Below are 21973 nucleotides of genomic sequence, written 5' to 3'. Positions count from 1 at the left end.
TCATGGTAGGCCTGAACCCCAAGGTAGGGCAAACATCTGGATTCCCATTGTAACCCTCCAAGTTCAGCTGGTGGTTCCCTGGCTGCTAGTGCAGTGAATATGCAACACATCTGCCAATTGACATGCAGGCCAGACAGGGAGCCAAAGCACTCCAGGAGATGCCGACCACCCACCATGGCCCCCATGTCATGCAGAAAGATCAAAAGATGATCCGGGTATAATGCAATATGATATGTCTGGGAACTCACAGTAATGCCCCAGTAATGCCTCCAGCTCTGAGACAACCAATTAGAGCTCCATTGCCAGGGTGAAAAGTAGAGGCGACAGAGGGCAACCCTGTTTAGTTCCATGATCCACTCTGTAGCCATCTGAGATAATACAACCCGTCTGAACCTTGGCCAAGGGTTCAGTGTACAGCAATTTTGTCCAGGCTACATAACCATGACCCAGGTCAAAATGATTCATTACACCATAGAGGTAGGCACATTCTAGGCTGTCAAAAGTCTTTTCGATATCCACCGCAAAGACCGCTGCCTTTCCCTTGTTGTATGTGCCAGCCTCTAACAATGCAAGTAACCTGCGAATAGTACGTGTTGTAGTAGGGCACAGGATGAAAAACGCCTGGTCTGCATGTATAAGGGTGGGCATATGGTGCAGGAGATGAGTGGCCAAGATCCTTCTAAGGATTTTGTAATCAATGTTTAACATGGATAATGGTCAGTAAGCTTTTTTGTCATGGGCTTGCTTCTCTGGTTTGAACAGGGGCACAATCAGGGCTTCTTGTATGGAAGGCAGCAGCAAACCCGTATCCCTAGCAGTTTTATACAGATCGACTATCTGGGGGCCCAAATATCTACATACGCTGAATAATATTTGACTGGCCATGGACTTCAAGGCTACTTGGATGTCTGGAAGAGAACACCCTTGCCCCTCCTGGGGAGAGTCAGGGTTTCTAGAAATGTGGATATCAGCAGCTGAACAAGCAGTAGTACTGCGATATAGGCCAGTATAATAGTTATAGAATTCTCAATTGATGTTCTCCTTGCGTTAGAGTTTGGAACCCTGGTTGCTGTCCAGTTCAACAATGACTGAGCCACGTTTCACCAGGTTAGCGAGCAATTTTAAAAGTAAGCCAATGTGATCCTTTTCCATGTGTGCTCTCACAACTCTCTGCAACTTTTGTAGTTCTGGGTGATCTGGTCGGCATCTCTCGGGAGACCGCAAGGCCTCTTAAACCTCTGAAACCTCTGTCAACAGAATCCGTCAGACCCCTACCACCTCAGAGATGCACTTACCTTTAATCACTGTTTCAAATGCACCCCACTCCACTTGGGGAGTGGGCGCAAAGCTCATATTATCATCAAAGTAATGTCTGATGTCAGCCCTCACTGTATCGCGGAAGACAGCGTCTTCCAATGCATCCGGCTTAAATCTCCAAGTCGGGATGCAGGGATGAACTCTTTTCCTGTCTAGGCTTAACAACAAGGGGTTATGATCATAAATGGTCCTGTAGCGATACTCCATGGATCGAACCAATTCATGGAGATCAGACGTACAATGAGTATATGTACAGGGCGGACCCTGCCCTAGGTTTGGGGATGAAACTGATGTGCATTTTTGCGGCAGTGTCCGCCATTATGTTAAGTAATGTTAAAGGAGAAGCAGCCGTGTTGGCTACATGCCAACGCCTTTGGGATTTGGCTCAGGGACAACAGGAGAGTGAATTACTGAAAAGTATTGAAGAAACAATGGGTAGAGATATTTTGGGAGCCAGACCTAGTAAAGCCCCAATTAAGAGTAATTCTGAAAAGGATAACTCTAGGATAGCAACCGACTCGTCTACTGAGAAGAAGTGGAAGAATAAGAAACATAAAGAAAAGACTAAGTCACAGGGTGGATCTCCTCAACAGGAGGCCACTGAAAAACACTATAGTCTGCGTAACTGTGATAATATTAAAGCAACTAACACGTATCAGGAAATTGATAGACGTTCATCTCGTTCCTTTCAGGAGACATCTGAGAAATGATTGGAGAAAAGGGAATGGTCAGATCGCAGATCAGAGGAGTACGCAAAACCAAAGAAGGACTCACAACGCTCGTCTGACTACACAATAAAAAAGGGAAGGCAAATCTAAACAGTCAAAACCTCAATTCAAAAAGAAGAAAGCTGGACTTAAATTCAAGCATGCCGCGGATATTGAGATCACTGCTTCTGAGCAGGGAGTGGGCTCTGACCATGCTGGACAATGTGGCAGAAGTCACAATAGTTTGCTGGAACCTGATGGATTATATGGTGGGCGTTAAATGACTATAGCCAGGTGGAATCACTAGATACCAGGTGTTTGTATGAGATGCAACTCCAATAGTGGGAAGACATACCTAGAAATATTAATATTCTCTTTTGGGAGAATGTGTATTTTGGCTACGATATTCTTTTGACCGAAAAGGATTAACCACCTGAATTTGTGATGGATTGCCATAAGGGAGAAACAGTCATTTTACCTGCCTGTCCCACCTACCCAAAATAAGTTAAAGATTCATATGCCAAAGAATGGGCTTTATCACTAGCTCCTGCCTTATATCACAACCATGTGGGGTGGGATGACTGTTTTCCTTATTATGGGATACCACTGAGTTTGACCCCACAACCTCAAAGACAATACTTCATAAAAAGTGAGGCTACAAAACAAGTTAGAGAGATTTTCACACAGTTTGAATACCAAGGTGTAATAGAAAGTTGCACCTCTCCTATGAATAATCCATTGTTTCCAGTTATGAAACCAGACCATTCATACCCTCTAGCATTTATTTCTTCTTTTTTACAGGGTTTTAAATAGCACGAACTTGACCCGAATCGGGTATCAGAGTGCTTTACATAGCACCAGTTGCATTGCATGAGGGCACATTAATTTTTGTTAGGCACTGGGAGATTAAGTGATTTGCCAAGAATCACAGGTTGTTCAGCGGTCATTGCCGTGACTTAAACCCAGTTCCCCAGATTCGAGGGCGACCGCACTAGCCATTAAGCCAACTCCTCTCCAATTAGATTACAGAGAGCTAAACACAGAACAATATTGTGCGCAAAAAATACAAAACAACATTGGACTTCTCAGATGGATTTGTCTCCCATAATATAGCGACTGGAAGCAGGTATTTGACTGCATATTTCGTGCTGGGTTCTCAAAGGCAGGTCTGTCTTCAGCATGGGTTATAGAACTTCTACAAGAATTTGACAATCAGGCATTGTTTTATGTTGATGATATTTACTTGACAGATGATAACCTTTCTACACACTTGACAAGAGTAGATAACATAGTTCTGGGATTTGCTCACATGGGCTCCAAATTTAATTTAAAAAATCTAAATAATTGACCACCTCAATGTCCTGTTTCTGAGGCACGTGCTATCAAGTGAAGGCAAAAGCCTTGCAACACACTTCTTAGAGAAGTGTGTGCTCATAAAACCACCAAGCTCACTGAAGAAACTTCGGTCCATATTGAGATTTTTGGCAGAACATACATTCCAGATTGCACAGAACGGGTTAAATCATTCTATGACTTAATTTGTCCAGACTTTTCAAGTACACATTAGACAACTGAACACACACAGATTTTACATTCAGTACAAGCTGACATGCAAGCTTCAAAACATTTACACACATGTGTAAACACCACAAACCGGGTGATCTGGATCATTGCGGGGTCATAATGGTATACCTATGTTACATTCAATGAAGGTGCCATTGTACCAATTGCATATAAATCACATTTATACACCAATTCGAGATACATTTTGCACCCACAGAAAAGATTCTGATGGTGGTGCAGACTGCTCTGGTGGGAAAGAGAGCATTGACTCAGGGGAAACGAATAATTGATGTGAATCCAGTGTCAGCCTTAGAGGCTGTTACAAAAGCTAGCATCCCTAACGCAAAAGTATTGCAATCAAGATTGATACAGTGTGCCAACTCTCTCACTGCAACAGATGTAGATTAGATTTGACTCAGCACTACAAACACAAGCATTTCTTCAATATGAAAACAAATATCTTCTGCCTAATGAAGTCATGCCTCTTGATCAGTATGAGCGCATCATTTGCTCTGATGGTTCTGCCCAGCTTGCGGTAGGGACAAATCACCAATATTCTGCAGCAGGCACTGCCATGAAAGGGCGCATTCAGGATGGAGAATTCCACCCTGAAAAGGCCTACACTTGGTGATTGCATAGCACAACTGGCGGAACTCTAGGCTCTAATTCTGGCAATAGAGAACACAAATTACGAATTCCCCACACTGATTGTGTGCGATTCATATTATTGTGCCCATTCTTACAATGAGTATCTTTACTATTGGAGCCAGAATGGATTCCGAGATTCCAAAGGGTACACCATGGGGACAGGTGGCTAAGCTGAAACAATGCTTGCCACGGACTCATGTAATTCACACCTTGAGTCATCAGCATGTAAGGATACATGCATGGAATTTCATGACTACTGAAGCCGCAAAAGCAACAGTGCAAACTGCTGCTGTTGCTACGATTACTTGTTAAAGTATAAGAGTAAATAGAGAAAATATGATGGCTGTCAGTACTGCACGTGAAGACACACATCGGCCGAAAGGCATCCAAGCGAATTACTCCTACTAGTTAAGTGTGCAAAACATGCCATTTGCTCGTATTGCCGGAGCGGAGGATAGGGTAATACCAAATTCAGATCGCAGGTTAGGTTTGATCCTAGCAGTACACAACGGTTTTGTATCTGCACACCCTGGGATAGCAGCTACAATTTCACTATTACAGCAACGCTATTGGTGGCCATGGCCTTACAAACAGACTAGGGACTTTGTCCTTAAATGCAACATCTGGCAGCAGATAAAGGGTTTCACCATAGTACGGCTGACACAGACACCTCTCAGACAAGCCTCAGGCTTGTATTTATCTGGACCACTATGGCCTCTTGCAGTCAGTGGGGGCCTACAAAAACATCTTGGTTGAAGTGGATTCCTGCTCTCAATTCCTATGAGTTTGGCCAGAGCGATCTGCTGATGCCCAAACTGTTATACTAGACTTGCAAGGCTTCATTGGGACATGCACAGTTGGTACATTCCATTCGGACCAGGGGATTTACAAAGACACCATGGGAAAATTGGGTGTGACCATGTGGTACTCCTCCCCCTACCATCCTGAGGGAAACGCGATAGTAGAAAGGAAGAACCAAGACTTAGAGCAGTCTTTAACAGCAAGAGTATTAGGCTCATGTCACAGTTAGGTCCATCACCTATCTGGGGTCGGAAAAGCACTAAACAATCTGCCTAGAAAATCCATGGGTGAACGAACTCCCTGCGAGATCCTGTTTGGAGTTAAGATGTGGGTATCTGACCTCGACAATCCCAGGAAAGTGGCAGCAGAAACACCATTTGACATAAATGAACTTTTGGTTGTTTTACAGGAACAGTTTCCAGGATGCACAAAGCAATATCCATATAAAGCGCACTGCCACTGGAGAAGTGAAGGTAGCACCAGCAGCCTCCGGCTGGATACCCAAGATTGGTGAACTGGTCAGAAAGAAAAGAGCGAACAAAAAAGAATTTGGGCCATCATACAGAGTGCCTGGACCTGTCCTGGCTGTCGAAGGTACCTGATATGTACTTTTACCGCCCCTTGCTGGTTGTAAAAATAAGATCTCATCAAATCGCATCATGTGGCGAGTTCTACACATTAGGCCACTTGGGATCCTGAGTAGTTACCTGTCTCCTCTTACTACTATCCAGGAAGTCCCATTGGAAGTTTTGATCAGTGATGAAGCTTCTACTTCCTGGCTGGTTATAGCAAATATTAAAATATCTCTTCTTCCTGCTACATCTACAGCAACTATACATACAGCTTCCAAAGAAACACAGATTTCTATTTGGAAATCAGACACGGATGGTGCTTACGTGAACGTACCACATTTCGAGTCTACTCCAAGTTCCACATAAAATAAAGAGCTGCCAAAAATAGATTGACCAGCCTCTGGCTGCTTTGTCGACTTTGATGATTTCTAATCTGACTCATCTGACCACTACCACCTCCAATACCACCAGTCAGAAGTAGATTGCATTTTTTCTATTTTTGGTACAGTCTTTTTCTTTGCTTCTAAATGGACACTGTCTCCCAGAACGCTCTTCAGTACAAATGGTGAACTTGGTTTTAACACCCCATTCTTCATCACACAAAGTGCGAAGACCTTTCCCTGGTGAACATTTCTGATGTTTCATTTCCTGATAGAATTGTTTTTGGATAGGGTATTGTATGATATATTCGGCCGTACGGAAATGTCGCAATTTCATATGTATATAGTGCATCTCTTTGCACGACTTTGTCACCCCAGTACTGTCTCCGATGATTGGGGCATTTATACAGTGCACGAAACGGTGAAAGATCTTGATTAATCCGCTGCTTTTAATTCTGAAAAAATACATGAAGGCACTTCTAACTATGATGAAATGTTCTGTTCTCCGCATTATTGCGATCACTTCTTGCTTAAAGCAAGTACTCCACGTGCAATATTTAACCCTTTGCATGCGTGGGACGGCCCCCGGCCGTCCGAAGTCACAGTGGGCGTGTGCGTCGGACGGCCGGGAGCCGTCCGATCTGCGCACGCGTGGAATTTTCCCGCACTGTAGGGAAATTCCTGCAGCGCCCAAAGGGTTCATTACATGCAATGGGAACACTGCCCTACACCACCACAGGGTAGCTCACAAACGTTTGCACAGAAATTTGCATATTTCTCTGGTCACAATACAATTGACCTGGTGTCTTATTACTATAAGCTTGCACCATCTCCTGCAAAGAAAAATATGCTCACTAACACCAAGCTAATATATTCTTACTATTCCCTTTTCCAATTGTCCACACATGGGTTTAACTTTTGGATGGACATAATTGAGTTGAAATCAATTTGGGGAACTAAAGATTGGCAGTTTCAGGGGAATGAGGCACTATGCAGAGCATGCCAGACACCATTTCACATGATTTTCCTGAACAAAATCATGCAACAGACATCATGTCTTGGCCTGGCTAAAATAAAAGATTTAAATACACCTAACAATCCCATATTTGCACATCTAGCGAACTGACAAAAGGGACCAGTCAGGGGGATAGTTAGTTTAGCTGTCAAATACTAACGGATGTCATGCACATTTCCTGGGTGACACCAAAGGGTTTAAGATCAGCAGGCCTGACCCACGTTACGTTCAGACACAACACTCGGGTGGTAACGACTTGCATTGTTGGGAAGTTGTGCCTTGATTGGCTAAAAACCTCAACATTGTCCCAGGTGAAACAACACTTGTCCCTTCTTTCTGATGACATGGGGCTACAGGTCTTTCTACTAGGTCCTCAAAAACCACATCAAAAGTGCTTCTTGTATACAATATTAAACATGGTGTGGCAAGTCTCCCAGCAGGAGGCTGCTGAGAGACTGCACAAGATTGACAGAGCAAATTTAGAAAGGGTTCTTACAGTAGTAGATAACGGTATAACTACATTGTCCTCTAGGATATACTCTCTTAGAAACATTGTGTCATCTGCGATAGATATCATACAGAATTGCATGTCCTCTTTACAACATGGGGAGTCACAGCTTAGATCAATTATTCTATTGAGCTGGACTTTGCAGACACTGTTCCGGTTGCGTACCATGGCAACACCTTAATGCCACAAGTTTGCTTTTACCTTTCAATCTCACAAAACAGCAGACAATCATGGCAAGAAGAACTCAACTTACACCATGTTGCACATAAAAAAGCTAAAGAGATTACCATTTACTTTTGCAGAAATACCTTCCACGGATTGAATAATCCACAAGTTTATTTCTCTGCCGGTTTTGACATTCCACTTTCAATACTGTTTAGAATACCATCCAGTAAGCAGATATGAAGCGCTAGGAGAAGGATATGTGCACGAGTCATGGAATTTACCTTTTAGATATTGCTGTAGCAATGGCGAAACTAAGGTCTTTCTTAGCTGGTCAGACTGGGAGAACACCTTTAGAACATTCCTTGGTGCGCAGAGAAGTTTTGCTTCATGGTGCACATAATACGTCTATGGCAAATGTGCCCTGCTATCTGAAGGGTTCCCCATCTCCCGTGATACCTCCGGCTTTCAGATTGCTCTCAAAAGGGAGTTATCTGATGTTGAACGATCAAGGCTGCTACGGAATGAAACTGTGAATAGCCTATCTGTTGACTGTTTCTGCAGTTGTGACTTGTTGCACACAAGTACTGTTTCCAACTGCCTGCACAGTTAGGGAGGCAACACTTTAGCCTTTGATAATGCTTTTCAAATATGCTCTTTGATGCTCTGAGCAGACTGAAAGCTTTACTGTTGCAGAAGGATGTGGCCTGAACATCTGCAAAGGAGACATTTGATCTACAAATTGGAAGGTCTTCCTCTGAGATACAGTCGCTTCTACACTAATTTCCCATTACATTTTGGGGAGCTTATGCATCGCATTTTTAACATGTCTAGTACCACGAGGCTAGTGTTTCAAGAAATTTGTGTTTGGCTTGGTCAGTAATTCCGGACAGTATTCGGAGGTATTCTATCATTTATATACTCTGTGCTGCGAAGCATTTTTTTAGGTGTTCTGCTGGTCTTGCTCCTAAATGTCGGGACTACGCTTTAACTTTTTCTGCTCAACAATGACTGTCCCATTAAGAGGTCAAATAGAACTGGCCCTTTCGCACGTGCTCATGTGTCATGAGCGCATGATACTGTGCTTTGGTGCACCCTTGCTTCGGGAACTAAACAAACATTGGTTTTGTCCTTTTGGCCTGTGTGGCTACACTGATTACATCCAGTATTTCGCTGTCTTTTGTTGCACTTTTGAGTGTGCACTGGATTAATGCCTAGTAACACAACTGGTTCAGTCTTTGGACATTGACCTATTGGTGAGCCCATTAATGGTCCATTTGTACTGTTGTCCCTTGCGCTTGCTGTTGGTTCTGAACGCATTCTACTAGCACTCCTGGGATGCATCTGCTCCTAGAGTTCTGGATCTTGGATTGGCTTCTGTGGATCTCACACTTGCAACTCCTCCCTTGGTGGCTGCTGAAGTGGGTGGATGGGAACATGTTTGCTCCATGGATCTGATTTGATGGGTGCCTCTGGGAACATCATCTGTGGTGGCTGGGAGCAGCAATGTTTCGTCTACCTATTGGAACACATGATCAAACTGTCGGTTTCGAGGCGTAGGTCATTTTTTAATTCAGTCTCGTTTTTATGCTAAGTTTCGTTTTAAATAGGATTTTATAGCTTTTAATTATTTCACTGGTTTTAAGTACTGTCTTTCTTTATGCTCTTTTTTTTGGCCCACACATGCGACAATCCATAAAGGCGATAGTTATGGTGTAATCAGGTTTTGAACTCGGACCTGAATCCCACATCCTGCTGGATATTCCTGACCCTACTACATCTACATTCAGCCTTTATTTAGACGTAGTGAGTTTACCCCCACTTTAGCCTCTCCATGGATTTAGATGTCTTAATCCTTGGGCCGTTAACCACGTATTCGCTAATTGAGTTGGAATTATGAAGAACCAAGGGTTCCCAAGTGCAAATTATCTTCGCTGAACCATTAACACCATCCATCCTACCAAAACGTCTAGCCTCCTTTAGCCAAACTGCACAAGAAGGTAAATTACTAGAGACCCAATTAATGCATATTCACCTACGTGCAATTATGATTAGAATTAATAGGAGTTGCTCTAGTAGTTTCTTATTCATTCCAACAAAGCCACCGTTATCCAAAACCCCCAAAATAATCAAGGAAAGGCTTACCTCTATCTTCCCTTTCAAAATAATCATCAGAATCTTACCCACTTCTAACCAGTAATCATGAACACCTGGGCACTGCCAAAACATGTGCACATCATCTGCTTCAGCCAGTCTTCGGACAACACTTGATTCCCCCTCCTATTCTGGATAATTTCTTGGGGGTCCAATAAACTCTATGTAAAGTAAAAAGATGATTCTTTTTTAATGGAGCATATTTGACAAACGACCATAGCATGTTCAGAGATACTTGCCACAGAGATGGGAAGTCGACGTCGGGTAGCTCATCTTTCCATTTTCCTTCCAGTGGTATGTTATGGCGGTCTTCCTCTTGTACCGTCATCCAGTACCATCTAGTGATTTCTTTTTTCGGGAGGGGGTTACCACATAGTGCTGTTTCCCAGTTATTTGGGCCACTAAGTACTTAACTTTGAGCCCAGCTTGTCAATTGAAAGTATTTAAATCTGGACAAATGATTATTAGTTTCCTTCGCTAAGTGCTCCCAAGAGATTGCACCATGTACATCCATAAAGTGGCCCCATTTCTCCATTGCGGCTTCCCTAACTGGCATAGACAATAAGTCTTGTAAACACTCAGGAGTCCCAGGTGATTTCCAAATTGGGGGCATATAGTTGTAATATGGTAGGTCTAGTATTCACCGAACTTGGATTCACAATTTGCATGCTGTGCTCAAAACCTTTAGGCGGACGTTTTTGAAAAATTTAGGATGTCCGTATTTAAACATGAAATAGCTGCCATGTTCAACAAGATTGTAGGTCAAGACTCCATAGCATGGCCACCTTGTTTGGTAATTTTTAGTTAAGAGTACTCTAAGGTTTTTCAACTGGAAAGCCCAACAATTTAATTGGAAGTCCGAAAGGGCAAGCCCGCCTGAAATATTTTTCTTGTGTAACTTCTTCCAGGCAATTCTTGGGGTTTTGCAGACCCAAATAAAGCTAGTCAAAACGCTATGTAATTTCCCAACGCCTATTGCCTCAAAATACAATTAAAAGGTAAACTTCGGAAGAATCATCATCTTAATCAAATTTACCCTGCCTATGATTGATAAAGGCAGATGAGACCAGAGTTGTAAAAGCCTCTTGGTATCTGTTAAGAGTTTCTGAAAGTTAATCTGGGCCATTTCCTCCAGGCTTTTGACCACTTGGACTACTAAGTATCTGATCTCACTTTTAACATTTTTCTCCAAGATGGTGCCCAGTTGTACGTTCCAAGCCAATATCTCCGTCTTCCATTCATTGACCTAGTAACCAGCTACCTTCCCAAAATCTTTTAATATGTGCATGATAACTGGAAATGATTCTACAGGATTTTGTGTAAAAATCATTAAGTCGTCAGCATAAAGAGCCTTCTTCTTAATCCAACCATGGTGTTGAAAAGGCTGAATCCCCTGTGCTTTCCTAATTCTCCTAGCTAGGGGCTCAAAATATAGATTAAACAATAAGGGGGAAAGAGGACATCCTTGCCGCGTGCCTCTCCTGATCTTGAATTGTTTAGTAAGGGAACCATTGATTAAAATCTTTGCCGATGGATTTCTATATATATTTTTTACTGCGTTCAGGAACTTATCTTCTAACCCATTCTGTTTCATGACAGCATTGAGGAAGGGCCAGCTGACCCTATCAAATGCCTTGGCGGCGTCCACTGTCAAAATGGCTAATGGGAGGTTCTTGTCCATAGCTAAGTCTATGGTGCAAACCAAGTCATGGGTAAGGTCGTTTAGTTGTCTGCCCTTCATAAATCCTTTCTGTGATGGCCCTATTAGATCTCCTAATACAGACACCAATCTTTTAGCTAAAATATTAGTGTATAATTTGTAATCGTTGTTCAATAGGGAAATCGGTCTGTAAGACTCACACTTTTTGGGATTTTTATTTGGTTTTAGAATTAGAGTAATTGTGGCATTGTTCCAAGAATCCGGAACAGCAGCTTCTGTTATATACACCACGTTAAGTAGTGAGCTTAGTGCTGGAGGTATGTCATCTGCTAAGGCCCTATAGACTTCACTAGGAATTCCATCAAGCCCAGGATCTTTCCCATTTTTTAGATTTTTTATGGCTATAGATATTTCCTCCAGTGTTATTAATCTGTTAAAATGATGTTGCTTATCCAGGGAGATTTTTGACAAGGGATAGTTTAGTATCCAGTTAGATATTTGCTCATCGGACAGTTGTATCTCTTCCTTATAAAGATTCTGGAAGAAATCAGTGAAAGCATTCCCGATGTCCTGGTCGTCACAGGAACTTCCACACAACCCCTCAGTGACTATTTCTTTTATTGTGTTTCTCACTATATCTCCTCTAGTATTCCATGTGAGGAGCTTCTCGCAGCCCTCCCCATATTCATAGTTTGACAGTTTACTTGAGAACCATTTTTTTTAACTATACTTTCTAGATATTCTACTAGATCTTTTTCCCCTCGTCGATTTTTGCCAAGATCTCGTTATTTAGATTTGGATCCGTTAACTCCTGCAGATCTTTTTGCCAGAAAGCCATTCTCTTCTCTATCTCCTCTATTTTGTTGTTGTTTTCTCTCTTTTTATGGGTAGCATAGCAAGTTATTCTACCCCTGATAAAAGCTTTGTATGCGTCCCAAACAATACACTCGGAGGCAGAACCTGCATTTAAATCTATATATTCTTTGGTATCTCGTTTCAGATTTTCTAGTTTTTCATGTTCTCCTAAGAGGGACCTATCCATAGTCCATCTTGATCTGGGCAGATCATAATCTAGAACTAACTCTAGGCTTACCGCTGAATAATCAGATAAATGGGCTGGCTGATGAGAAACCGCCTTGACCTTATTACTTAATCTAACATCTATCAAGAAAAAGTCTATGCGGGAAGCATGACCATATTTCTTGTTCTTGTGAGTGAACCCCTTATTTCAGCCGGCTTTTTGTCTCAATGGGTCTTCCAAACCTAAACTTTTCATCGTATTTAATATATAAGCTCTCATCATCGGGGTGGTAACTGTTGGTCTAGTGGTTGATTTATCTAGTTCTAAATCAAGTAAGGTATTAAAACCCCCTGCCATTATAATGGGATTATTGTCATCAAAAATCTGTTAGAACAACTCTTGTAGTGGTAGTGGATCATCTATGTTCGGGCCATAGTAGCTTATCAGAGTAAGTTTTGTGTTATGTACTTTTATTTTGTCAATGACCCACCTCCCCTTGGGGTCTGGAATCGTTGTTATTATGTTAGCATTGGCCGATTCTTTGATCAAAATTGCTACTCCTTTAACATTGCAGTTCTGGTTACTGTATGCAAATTGTTGAAACCATTTGTGTCCCTTAAGTATTAAATCCCATTCTGCTGTCGCAAATGTGTCTCTTGTATCATTATTATTTCACTTTTGGATTGTTTCAAAAATTGGAGAATTCTCCTTCTCCTATCTGCTACTCTCAGACCATTTGTGTTCCAGCTTAATATCCCCAGGATGTTTTTTAAACTAAATTAGCAATCCTCTAACCATGCCCCACTTCACGTGCTTCATGTTCTGTGTGTGATGTAGGTATATGAGCACATATATATATTTTTTTTTTCTCCCAATGCTCCCCACCCAATGTGATATTTACATACTGTGCATGTACTTTACCTAATCTATTTATAATCCTCCACACCCTACCACACCGGGGAACCCTCCCTTTAACATAGTTGGGCATAGGTCTGCCCAGCCGCCCTCGTCTCTCCTACTTTATATATCTGGAATTGCATGTGGACTTAGCCTATTTATGTTTTAATTTGCTGAATGAAACATTCTACCTCCTCTGGTTCCTTGAAAATGTCCATTTTATTGTTCCACATCATTTTTAACGTGGCTGGGGGGAATTTTATTTGGGCAGTAGCTCCTACGGATTTGGTTCCTGTATATATCTGCCCAACTCCCATTGGCGTATTTGGGTCTCTTTTGTCAGGTCAGAGCGGATACGAAAGGACCATCCATCTTTATTGTGAGATCCCACTTTCAATGCATCAGAAATAATTTTTTCTTTTATGGAATAAGTATTAAAATTAACAAACATTTTCCTGGGCCTATCTCTGTTTGGGTTACACCTGAAGGGATCTATGTGCATCCACTGAATGTCTAGAGCGAGATCTAGATCCCTGACTTCTGGTACTATTTCTTTAATCAGGTCTATGACAAACCCTTTCAAGTTCTCGCCTTCCTTCCCCTCCGGCACATTGAGGAACCTTAAGTTATTCCTTCTAGAATTGTTCTATTCTATCATCTCAATTTTTTCCTGTAGGGCTTTCTCTTTTTCTTCGCAGCGTTGTATTTCTTTGCTGTTTCCAGCTACCTCCTTTCTCATATCTTCTGTAGAGGTTTCTAAGTTCCTTATTCTGTCCGTCAGGTTAGTGAGCTTTTTCTCCAAACTCTCACAGGCGTCACAGATTTTGGTTTGATTTGATTCTGACATTGCAAATCCTTTTTTAATCTCAGTGGAGAGGTTTTGCAATAATTCCTAAATATTCTTCTGCCCCAAAGTATGTATAGGAGCCCCCATGCCTGATGGAGACCCCGCTACCACAGTCTCGCTATCCATGGAGGTCATATGCCCCGAAGGTGAAATAGCCTCTTCTAGGACTTGGTACCTATTAGCCAAAGGTATCTCTGCTGGGATCAGTGTCTCCCCAGCCAGTTGTTGTCTCATAGTAATATTGCCATTCAGGGGGGCCGGGGCCCCCATACCTCTGGCCGATGTGCTTACACTCTCGCTAAGCTTAAAATAGGACCTCAACGAGGGCGTTAGCTTAACCTTTGCCCCCCCTTCACTGTAGCTGGAGTATTGTACCTCTTCTTTTCCTCTGAAGATGTTTAAGGGAGTGGTCTTGAGAGAGTACTCCTAACAGGGAACTAGGTACCCGAAATATAGGAGAAATGACTGGAGGGGGTATTTTCTCACCCCTCTGCTCTTCCTGCATCACTTGGGTTTCAGTAGTCCCTACACCTTGGTTCCTTAAAGCATACCTGTTAGTCTTCTGAGCTTTTACCACTGGAGGAGTCTTCTGCTTGCCTTCTGTCTTACTCCTGTGCGGTTTTAAAGATGGCTCTCCCGGTACCTTGGGTTCTTCTTCTGCTACGGGCACTCTTTTGGGAGTCATATGCAGGGTGAAGTCCAGCACAAATGGGTCCAGTGCTGGTTGTGGAGCAATTCCCCACAGCTGTACACTTGTGCTGACTCTGCCGCTTTGTGCCTGGAGGCAGACGCATGCAACTGCACTCCTATCTCGTTGGAGTGATCGGGTGGCCAGGACCCACGAAAACCCGTGTGTGTCCGGCCGCTCTTCCCGGGGCGTCTCCGGTGGCAGTTTGATGCAGTATTTCCTCCATGGAGAGGGAGAAGAATGTCTGGCAACAATCCGAGTAGAGGCGCAGGTATGAGGAAATAAACTGCGCTGACAATTCGATCAGCTTAGTCCTTTTTAAACATGAATACAGCAGCAGGAGAGACTAGTACTCGCTGTCGCCTCCTTAGCTGACCACCATGTTCGCCCTAGCAAATCTTGTTGTCAAAGAAGCGTGATGCTTTATAGATTTTAGTGAGGGTTCCTTTTATACTGTTATGAACCTTATATTTTAGCACTTGTCTAGGGATAGCTTTCACCGACTAACGTCCAAGGAGTGGGTATCACGTGGTCAGAAAAGGCCCGGTTAGAAAGGCTGCCATTTTACATACTGACGTTCCTTAAGTTGCCTTCTTTATTTATGTTACTGTCCAAAAGGTGATAACGTTATCCAACTAGAATAAACAATTATGGCCTGATAGGGGTTGCAACATGGCCACATGGTTTCTATTGTTATAAATACACAACCACTTCCTTGTTTAGGCGAGGAGCACTCAGCTGACACTGCGGGTTACCCACATGTCAGAATTCCAGCTCAGCTGATTCCTGCGTACCAATATGAGGGAAGTCCAGCTCTACACCAACATTCCTGATGACGCTCACCCACGGGAACGGGGAGTTAGTCCATCCGCCATCTGCCAGGGATTTGGCAGATGACCCACTCTCAGCAAGACAAGGTTAAGGAGCGCTAGGTAGGAGTATACTATACACAGTCCTTATATGCTCGCATATATTCATACTTTCACTGTCTTAGAACATTTTTGGAAATGTTAATCCTTTTCACTGTTCTTGTAGTGTTATTACGCTGATCTGTTTCATTCTACTCATAATCACAGCACACTTATTTTATGCAAGAATCGCAATGCTACATTAAATATTGTAACGCGCCGTGCTGAGTATTTGTGTGTACTTCTTTGGGTATGCATTAGAATTCAAACAATTTCCTTGGGGATCAGGGCGGTCATGGATTTGTAAGCTTAGGGGTACGGATCGTGCACCGTGGCTAGCAGGGACATAGGCCAATATATACCTAAGGTGGGCACGGCATCAGTCTGTTAATGTTGTCCAACAATTGCAGTGGGCGGTACAAGCCATACAACAATGCTACACAGCCATGTTTTCATTTCTTTGGCAGCTGTATGAAATTTGGTTATTAATTGTGCAAAATATGAGGCCTGGATAAGTAATAGGCCCACAATTGTCTCCTTACTGGAAACCAAGTACGCCATTGTACCACTTGACTCTCTCAGGGCAACAAAGCAGAGCATACTAACACCTCCTCAGGGGATGTGGTGTGGGCTAGTAATCTCCTTTTGCTGGCACTCAACACCCAATAAATTATTGTCCAGTCAGTGCTTTTTCTTTGGAATAGGGAAAGTACATTTATTACACACATTATTAAATACTACACATTAAATAAGAAAAATATACATAAGGTACATTGAAAATGCCTTTGATGATATTCTTGAATCACATTGGGCCCCTATTGGGTCATGCACCCCACAACACTGCCGCCCACTAGATAAAAGCTTATAATATAAGGGGGTGTCACTTTAAATAAAGCAGGCCTATTGGCTTTGTGAAAGGGTCACCACATTAAAATATAAGGCAAACCTATTGGAATTTGCAAGAGGTCAGCATATAATAAGAATGACAATCACATGTTAGAAACCACCATGGTACCAATAAAATCAATAACCATCTATAAATAGTATCGTTCATAAAAACCACTGCAATGTTTCTCAATAACCATTGTCAATAAAATACTTTGAATAAAGCATTGTATATCAAAATAACATATGTCAGAGTCTTCCTTTTACATTTTCAGACTACATAATGCGGTCACAGGTCCAACCACTAGGGAACCCAGTACTCCCAAGCTGAAGCACACCAAACCCCAACTAAAGGAATGCTGAGTAAAAGGTTGAAAAGTCTCCCCAGGTCATGCATCCTATGACCTGGGAGACATGGAGTTGATTTTGAGTGACTCGTACATGGGGGACTACTGAACTCCCTGCAGCTCCCCACAATAAATGACGTTGGTTGTGCCCCTGCCCCTCCTTGAGGCATATCAAGGACCAAACTGCCTTCAAAACAGCCTGCACGTTGCATTATTTGCTGCGCCATCCAGCAGAAAAGGCATATTGTATTAGCGGATTTGGTGGCAAAATTGTTATCTTTGCAGCTTCACCATGTCAGATTTGCCTTCGTTTTTAAAACTTGAGATGTCCCTTTCCCACTCAGGACATCACCACAGCCTGCATTAGCAATGGTAGCATGGAAAGCCGATTCCCATGCTTCCCTGCCAGCTCTTTTATCCCCTACGTGACCGCACTCCTGTTCAAGTGGGGGGCAAGAGCGGAGGCATTTCTTGCTCTCCTGCTGTGGCAGCAGGCCTTCGGCCCCCACACACACAAACACAGGCATGGGGGGGGAGGATGCAGCCTGCACCATTCCCGGGGCGCTGGGCTCCCCAGGGCCTCCCCGGGGGCAGTATGATAAAGCATGATGGTGCTCTAATTCTTGGCTCTTGTGCTGCCCTGGCCCCAGTGAAGATGCCGCTGAGCCCCAAGCTCTCCGCTTCACATGTAAGCATGTTTAACAAGCATTGGTATAGCCAATAGGTCTCGTCTTTGGGACCTTATAAGTATTTAGTTATGCAGCATGATATCCTTGGTGCAACAACATCAACTGCTGCATGGCTAAACACTTATACGGTCCAAAAGGTGGGACCTATTGGCTATGCCAATGCTTGTTTTTCAAGGGAAGCTAAACCCCCACTGTACACTCATCACATATATGGCTATTCACTCTATGCCCAAAGGGAACATAAACTTCTGCAACCCAAGGAGAGTCTGGATCGTATGGGGGCTATCGGGGCAATTCAAGTTAGACAGCATAGAGTATGTGCACCAAATTCCATGACCGATTCCAGTCCAAAAGAGTTTGTGTGGAAAGTATCCCAATAAATATTGAAATGAGAGAGACAGAAAGACAGAAATTGGGAGTAAGAGAATTAGTGAGCAGGAGAGAAAGACAGAGGGAGCGATAGAGAATGAATGACAAAGAAACTGAAACAAAAATATAAAGATGGAATTTCGGAATTAGGAGTAAAGAGAGAAAGATGGAGGGGGGAACAGCGAAATGAAATAATGTAAGAGACAGAGGTGGGTAAGTATTGAAGAGCTAATGCTGTGTGAGAGAAAGAGACCAATAGAATGCAAGAAAGTGAACCAAACCGATAGTGGAGAAGACAGATAAAAATGGGGAGTTGGATAGAGAGCATTATACAAATGAGCATGATATTTAAGGCACTAAAAAGTAATTAAACATTTACGACAACTCCTCCGGTTGTCATACTCATATGTTCAGGATAATACTGAATGTACCGTATTTTGTTTCATTGCGGTAGTTATACAGCATGAACCTAGCCCGAAGGTCAACATGACAAAGAGCAGACTTAAAGAGCCCTGAAACATAAGTAACAATATAAACAAGTATGGACCACGTGTGCCCATTGATTTGCTGATCTTGGGGAAAGCTATGTGCTTTTGGTTCATTTTATAGATTTCGATTTTTTCCGCACAATATTGCTACAAGTAATATTCTTACTTCAAATGATATTTTTTCAGCCTTTAACAATGATAAATGAAAAACTATTTTATAGACATTTTCAATTTTGCAAGGCCTTGTGCAGCTGGACTTACCTGCAGCGAGCATAACAACTGGCAAAAACTGCCATCTGGTGGTAGATAATTGTGGAGTCTTCTTGCTAGCAGGACAAAAGCATCCGCTTTGACTGTCGTCAATCGCTCATGACTTTTATTTCAGCAAAGAATACAAGCATTTTTACATGCAGGGCCATTCCATGTTTATCTATTCTAGACCGCAAAGCGTCGTGCTCACGCCAGCATCTTAAGCGAAGGACCTTTTGGAACTGCCGCTACTGTAAATGAATTTAGGTGGACCAATTTAGCAGTTCTGGGAATGAAACAACAAAAGAACAAACTATAAAAACAAAGATAGAAAGAAGAGAAAAGGAAAGTGGGAAAAAGTGAAGTCAAAAATTAAACCTAACAGGAAAGTATGAAGTAAATAATGAAAGAAAGAAGCAAAGGTGGACTGAATGAAGGACAGAAATGTGGACAGCATTAAAGACAGGCGGTCTTCACTTTTCAAGCACTCGCACTCATGCTTGTGGCAGCATCCACCTTGCGGGAGTGAGCAGCAGCCATATGTTTGTCATTAACATGGCCGCGCCGCTGCTCGCTCCCGCAAGGTGGATGCCGCTACAAGCACGAGTGCAGTGCTTGAAAAAGTGAAGACAGATCGCTAAAGGCCATCCTGGGACAGCACATGCGCGCTGCCTAGGCGAGACCTAAAAAGGGGGAATCTTCCTGGATGCTTAACTTGAGCCCCGTTGGGGCGATTTTCTTGATCTTAGGCTGATTTTGGTGGCGAGCTCTAGTCATCAGGGGTATTTTCAACAGGCCTCCTGGGATCTGAAGGGAGCACTATTCTTTTATTGGGTGTATCTGTGATATGAACACATACAAACATTCAACAGCTACATCTCATATTTTGCAGTATATCAGCAACCGCACTTACTTTTCTTGAACCTAGGCTCATTCTGTTCCTGATGGTGAGCTGTAGTCACCAGGGGTATTTTCAACAGACCCCCAGGCTTCTGAAGGGTGCACTTTTTTTTAAAACTGGGTTTATCTGTGATAAGAACACATACACACTTCATAGTTACATCTCCATATTTGGCAGTATATCAGCAATAGCACTTGTACGTCAGATTACAAACAATGCGACGAGTAGAATCAACAATGCATCTTGGCTGAGGGCTAGAATTCAGTAGGTAGCAGGCAGGGCCAGCTTTGTCCTTCTTGCGGAACAGACTCAATGAATCTATTGCAAAGGTGCTCAAGGGATGGAGCATCATCTTGGGAGGGTCTTCGGGATCACTTCTCTTCGCCTATCTGTTGGTTAGAGCACAGTGCTAGGTATGTCTCAAATGGGGCCAGATGTCCTTCGGCCTGCTAGACTCAGGCATCAGCAGCCAATATTCCATCAGTTGTTCCTGGCAGTAGGCTATATCCTTTATCCAGCAATCACTTTGGGGCACAGTAGTTAGCTCCAATGCCTTGCTATACGCCGTTTTGCTAGGAGCAGCTCTATGGCAGTAAGAATATGCATGCTCTGCAGAATCTCCTTCACATATTCCAAGTGTGCTACCACCGGCTCATGAGGTAATACACGTGCAATCACCTCCTCTACGCACTTAATCACTTGTGTCCAATAGGCTGATGTTCCATGGCACTACCAGGGCAGCTGTAGAAGTCAGCCCCAGTGGTCCCACATGTATTACAATGCGCATCAATTTTAAGGCTCAGTTTGTGCAGATGAAGGGCTTACAGTAGATCCTATGTAGGAACCTAATGTGTATAAGCCTGTAGTTGGGAGACAGTGCTCCCATGTGGGCGCAGCAGTATTGCCACTGTTGGTCAGGAATATCCTCCCCAAGCTCTCTGCCACTCCTGGGGTATGCTTACCGGAGCCGTAGTTTGCATTGTGTAGTGCATCCTTGTGATCAACCTGTTGGGAGAAGATGAGGCTCAAACGAGATCCAGTGCAGCCAGGCCTGCAGTCTCCTGGGGGAAACCTGCATACAACGGTCGACAAACTCTGCACATTCGGTGATAGAAAGAAACATAAAGAGGTGTACAGTTCACGGAAGCCTAAAGGATGCCTAATTCTATAAACGTTCCATCAGGATATCATTCACCCATCACCTTTAGGCCCATGTGTTGTAAGAGCCATCAGACCCTCTCATCCGACGTAGATGGCAGGGCTGGATTCCACGTTCAATACAGGGCAGTGGAGTAGAGATTAAGTAAGTGGACTCCATGGCCCTGTGCCTGGCTTCAAAAGTGTAGGGGGCATGCATGACCCTGGCATATAGTGATTTAGCATACATGGCAAGTATGTGTGGTGCCAGGTGGTGCTTATAGGCCTTATAGAAAACTTCCATTAGGCTGTCCAAACTGGGGGCCTTAGAGCCGTCTAGAGAGTCAATGGCTGCTATGATTTCCTCCGTAGAAATGAATTTGCTTAGGAACTGCTGTTGCGCGTTCGTGAGCCAGACCATAGCGATCTTTGAGAAGTATTCAGCAACATCCCTCCTATCGCTTGCGTAGAGGGAGTTGAATAAATAGGCATAATAATGCAAGAGCTCGGCAAGCACAGCACTGTTATCTGGCATGTGCATCCCATCGTCAAGCAGCAGTTCAGGGATGTATCGCCCGCCCCTCTGCGGGCGAAGCAGTCATCCCAGTGTTTGCCCTGGACAATTGCCCTCCCCATCAAACCGGGCCTTAGCCTGTTTCCTCAAGTGGGCCACCACTCGATCAGCCAGCTCCCGAAACTCATCAATGAGTAATATGCAGCGCAGTAGTTGTGGGTCATCAGGTCTCCGCACCGCTGTGTCATCTAAGTCGCATAGGGCAGTTTTGATCCGGGACAAGGCTCATTGGGTATCGTGGAGTACACCTGCATGTTTTAAGATACAAATCCCACGTATATAGGCCTTAAAAGCCTCCCAAAAAGTGGCCGGCTTTACAACAGATCCCACATTCAGTTCAAAGTAATCAATTGTGACTGTGTGCAGCTACTCACGGAAAACGTCATCATGGAGAGCATTGCAGGGAAACTGCCAACTGCATTCTCTGCCCCTGCCAAATGGTATAGCCAATCCCATGCGAAGTGGTCTGATAATGTGCGTGAAAGA

At 43.3% G+C, this 21973-nt stretch overlaps 1 protein-coding gene across 1 annotated transcript in view; it reads left to right on the top strand.

Annotated features, from left to right (window-relative positions):
• Positions 1–4065: 4065 nt before the first annotated feature.
• The window catches only part of LOC146858127 (gamma-crystallin 2-like), a 36356-nt gene continuing 18448 nt past the window's right edge, over positions 4066–21973 (top strand). Inside the window, exons 1-2 of the mRNA XM_085647100.1 lie at positions 4066–4214; positions 5446–5554. Of these exons, the coding sequence (XP_085503226.1) occupies positions 4066–4214; positions 5446–5554 (258 nt within the window). The remainder of the gene's footprint in view (positions 4215–5445; positions 5555–21973) is intronic.

Source organism: Triturus cristatus, chromosome 3_2 (assembly GCF_964204655.1).
Source record: "Triturus cristatus chromosome 3_2, aTriCri1.1, whole genome shotgun sequence".
Taxonomy (NCBI): Eukaryota; Metazoa; Chordata; class Amphibia; order Caudata; family Salamandridae; genus Triturus; species Triturus cristatus.
This window is presented reverse-complemented; position numbering and strand designations above follow the sequence as displayed.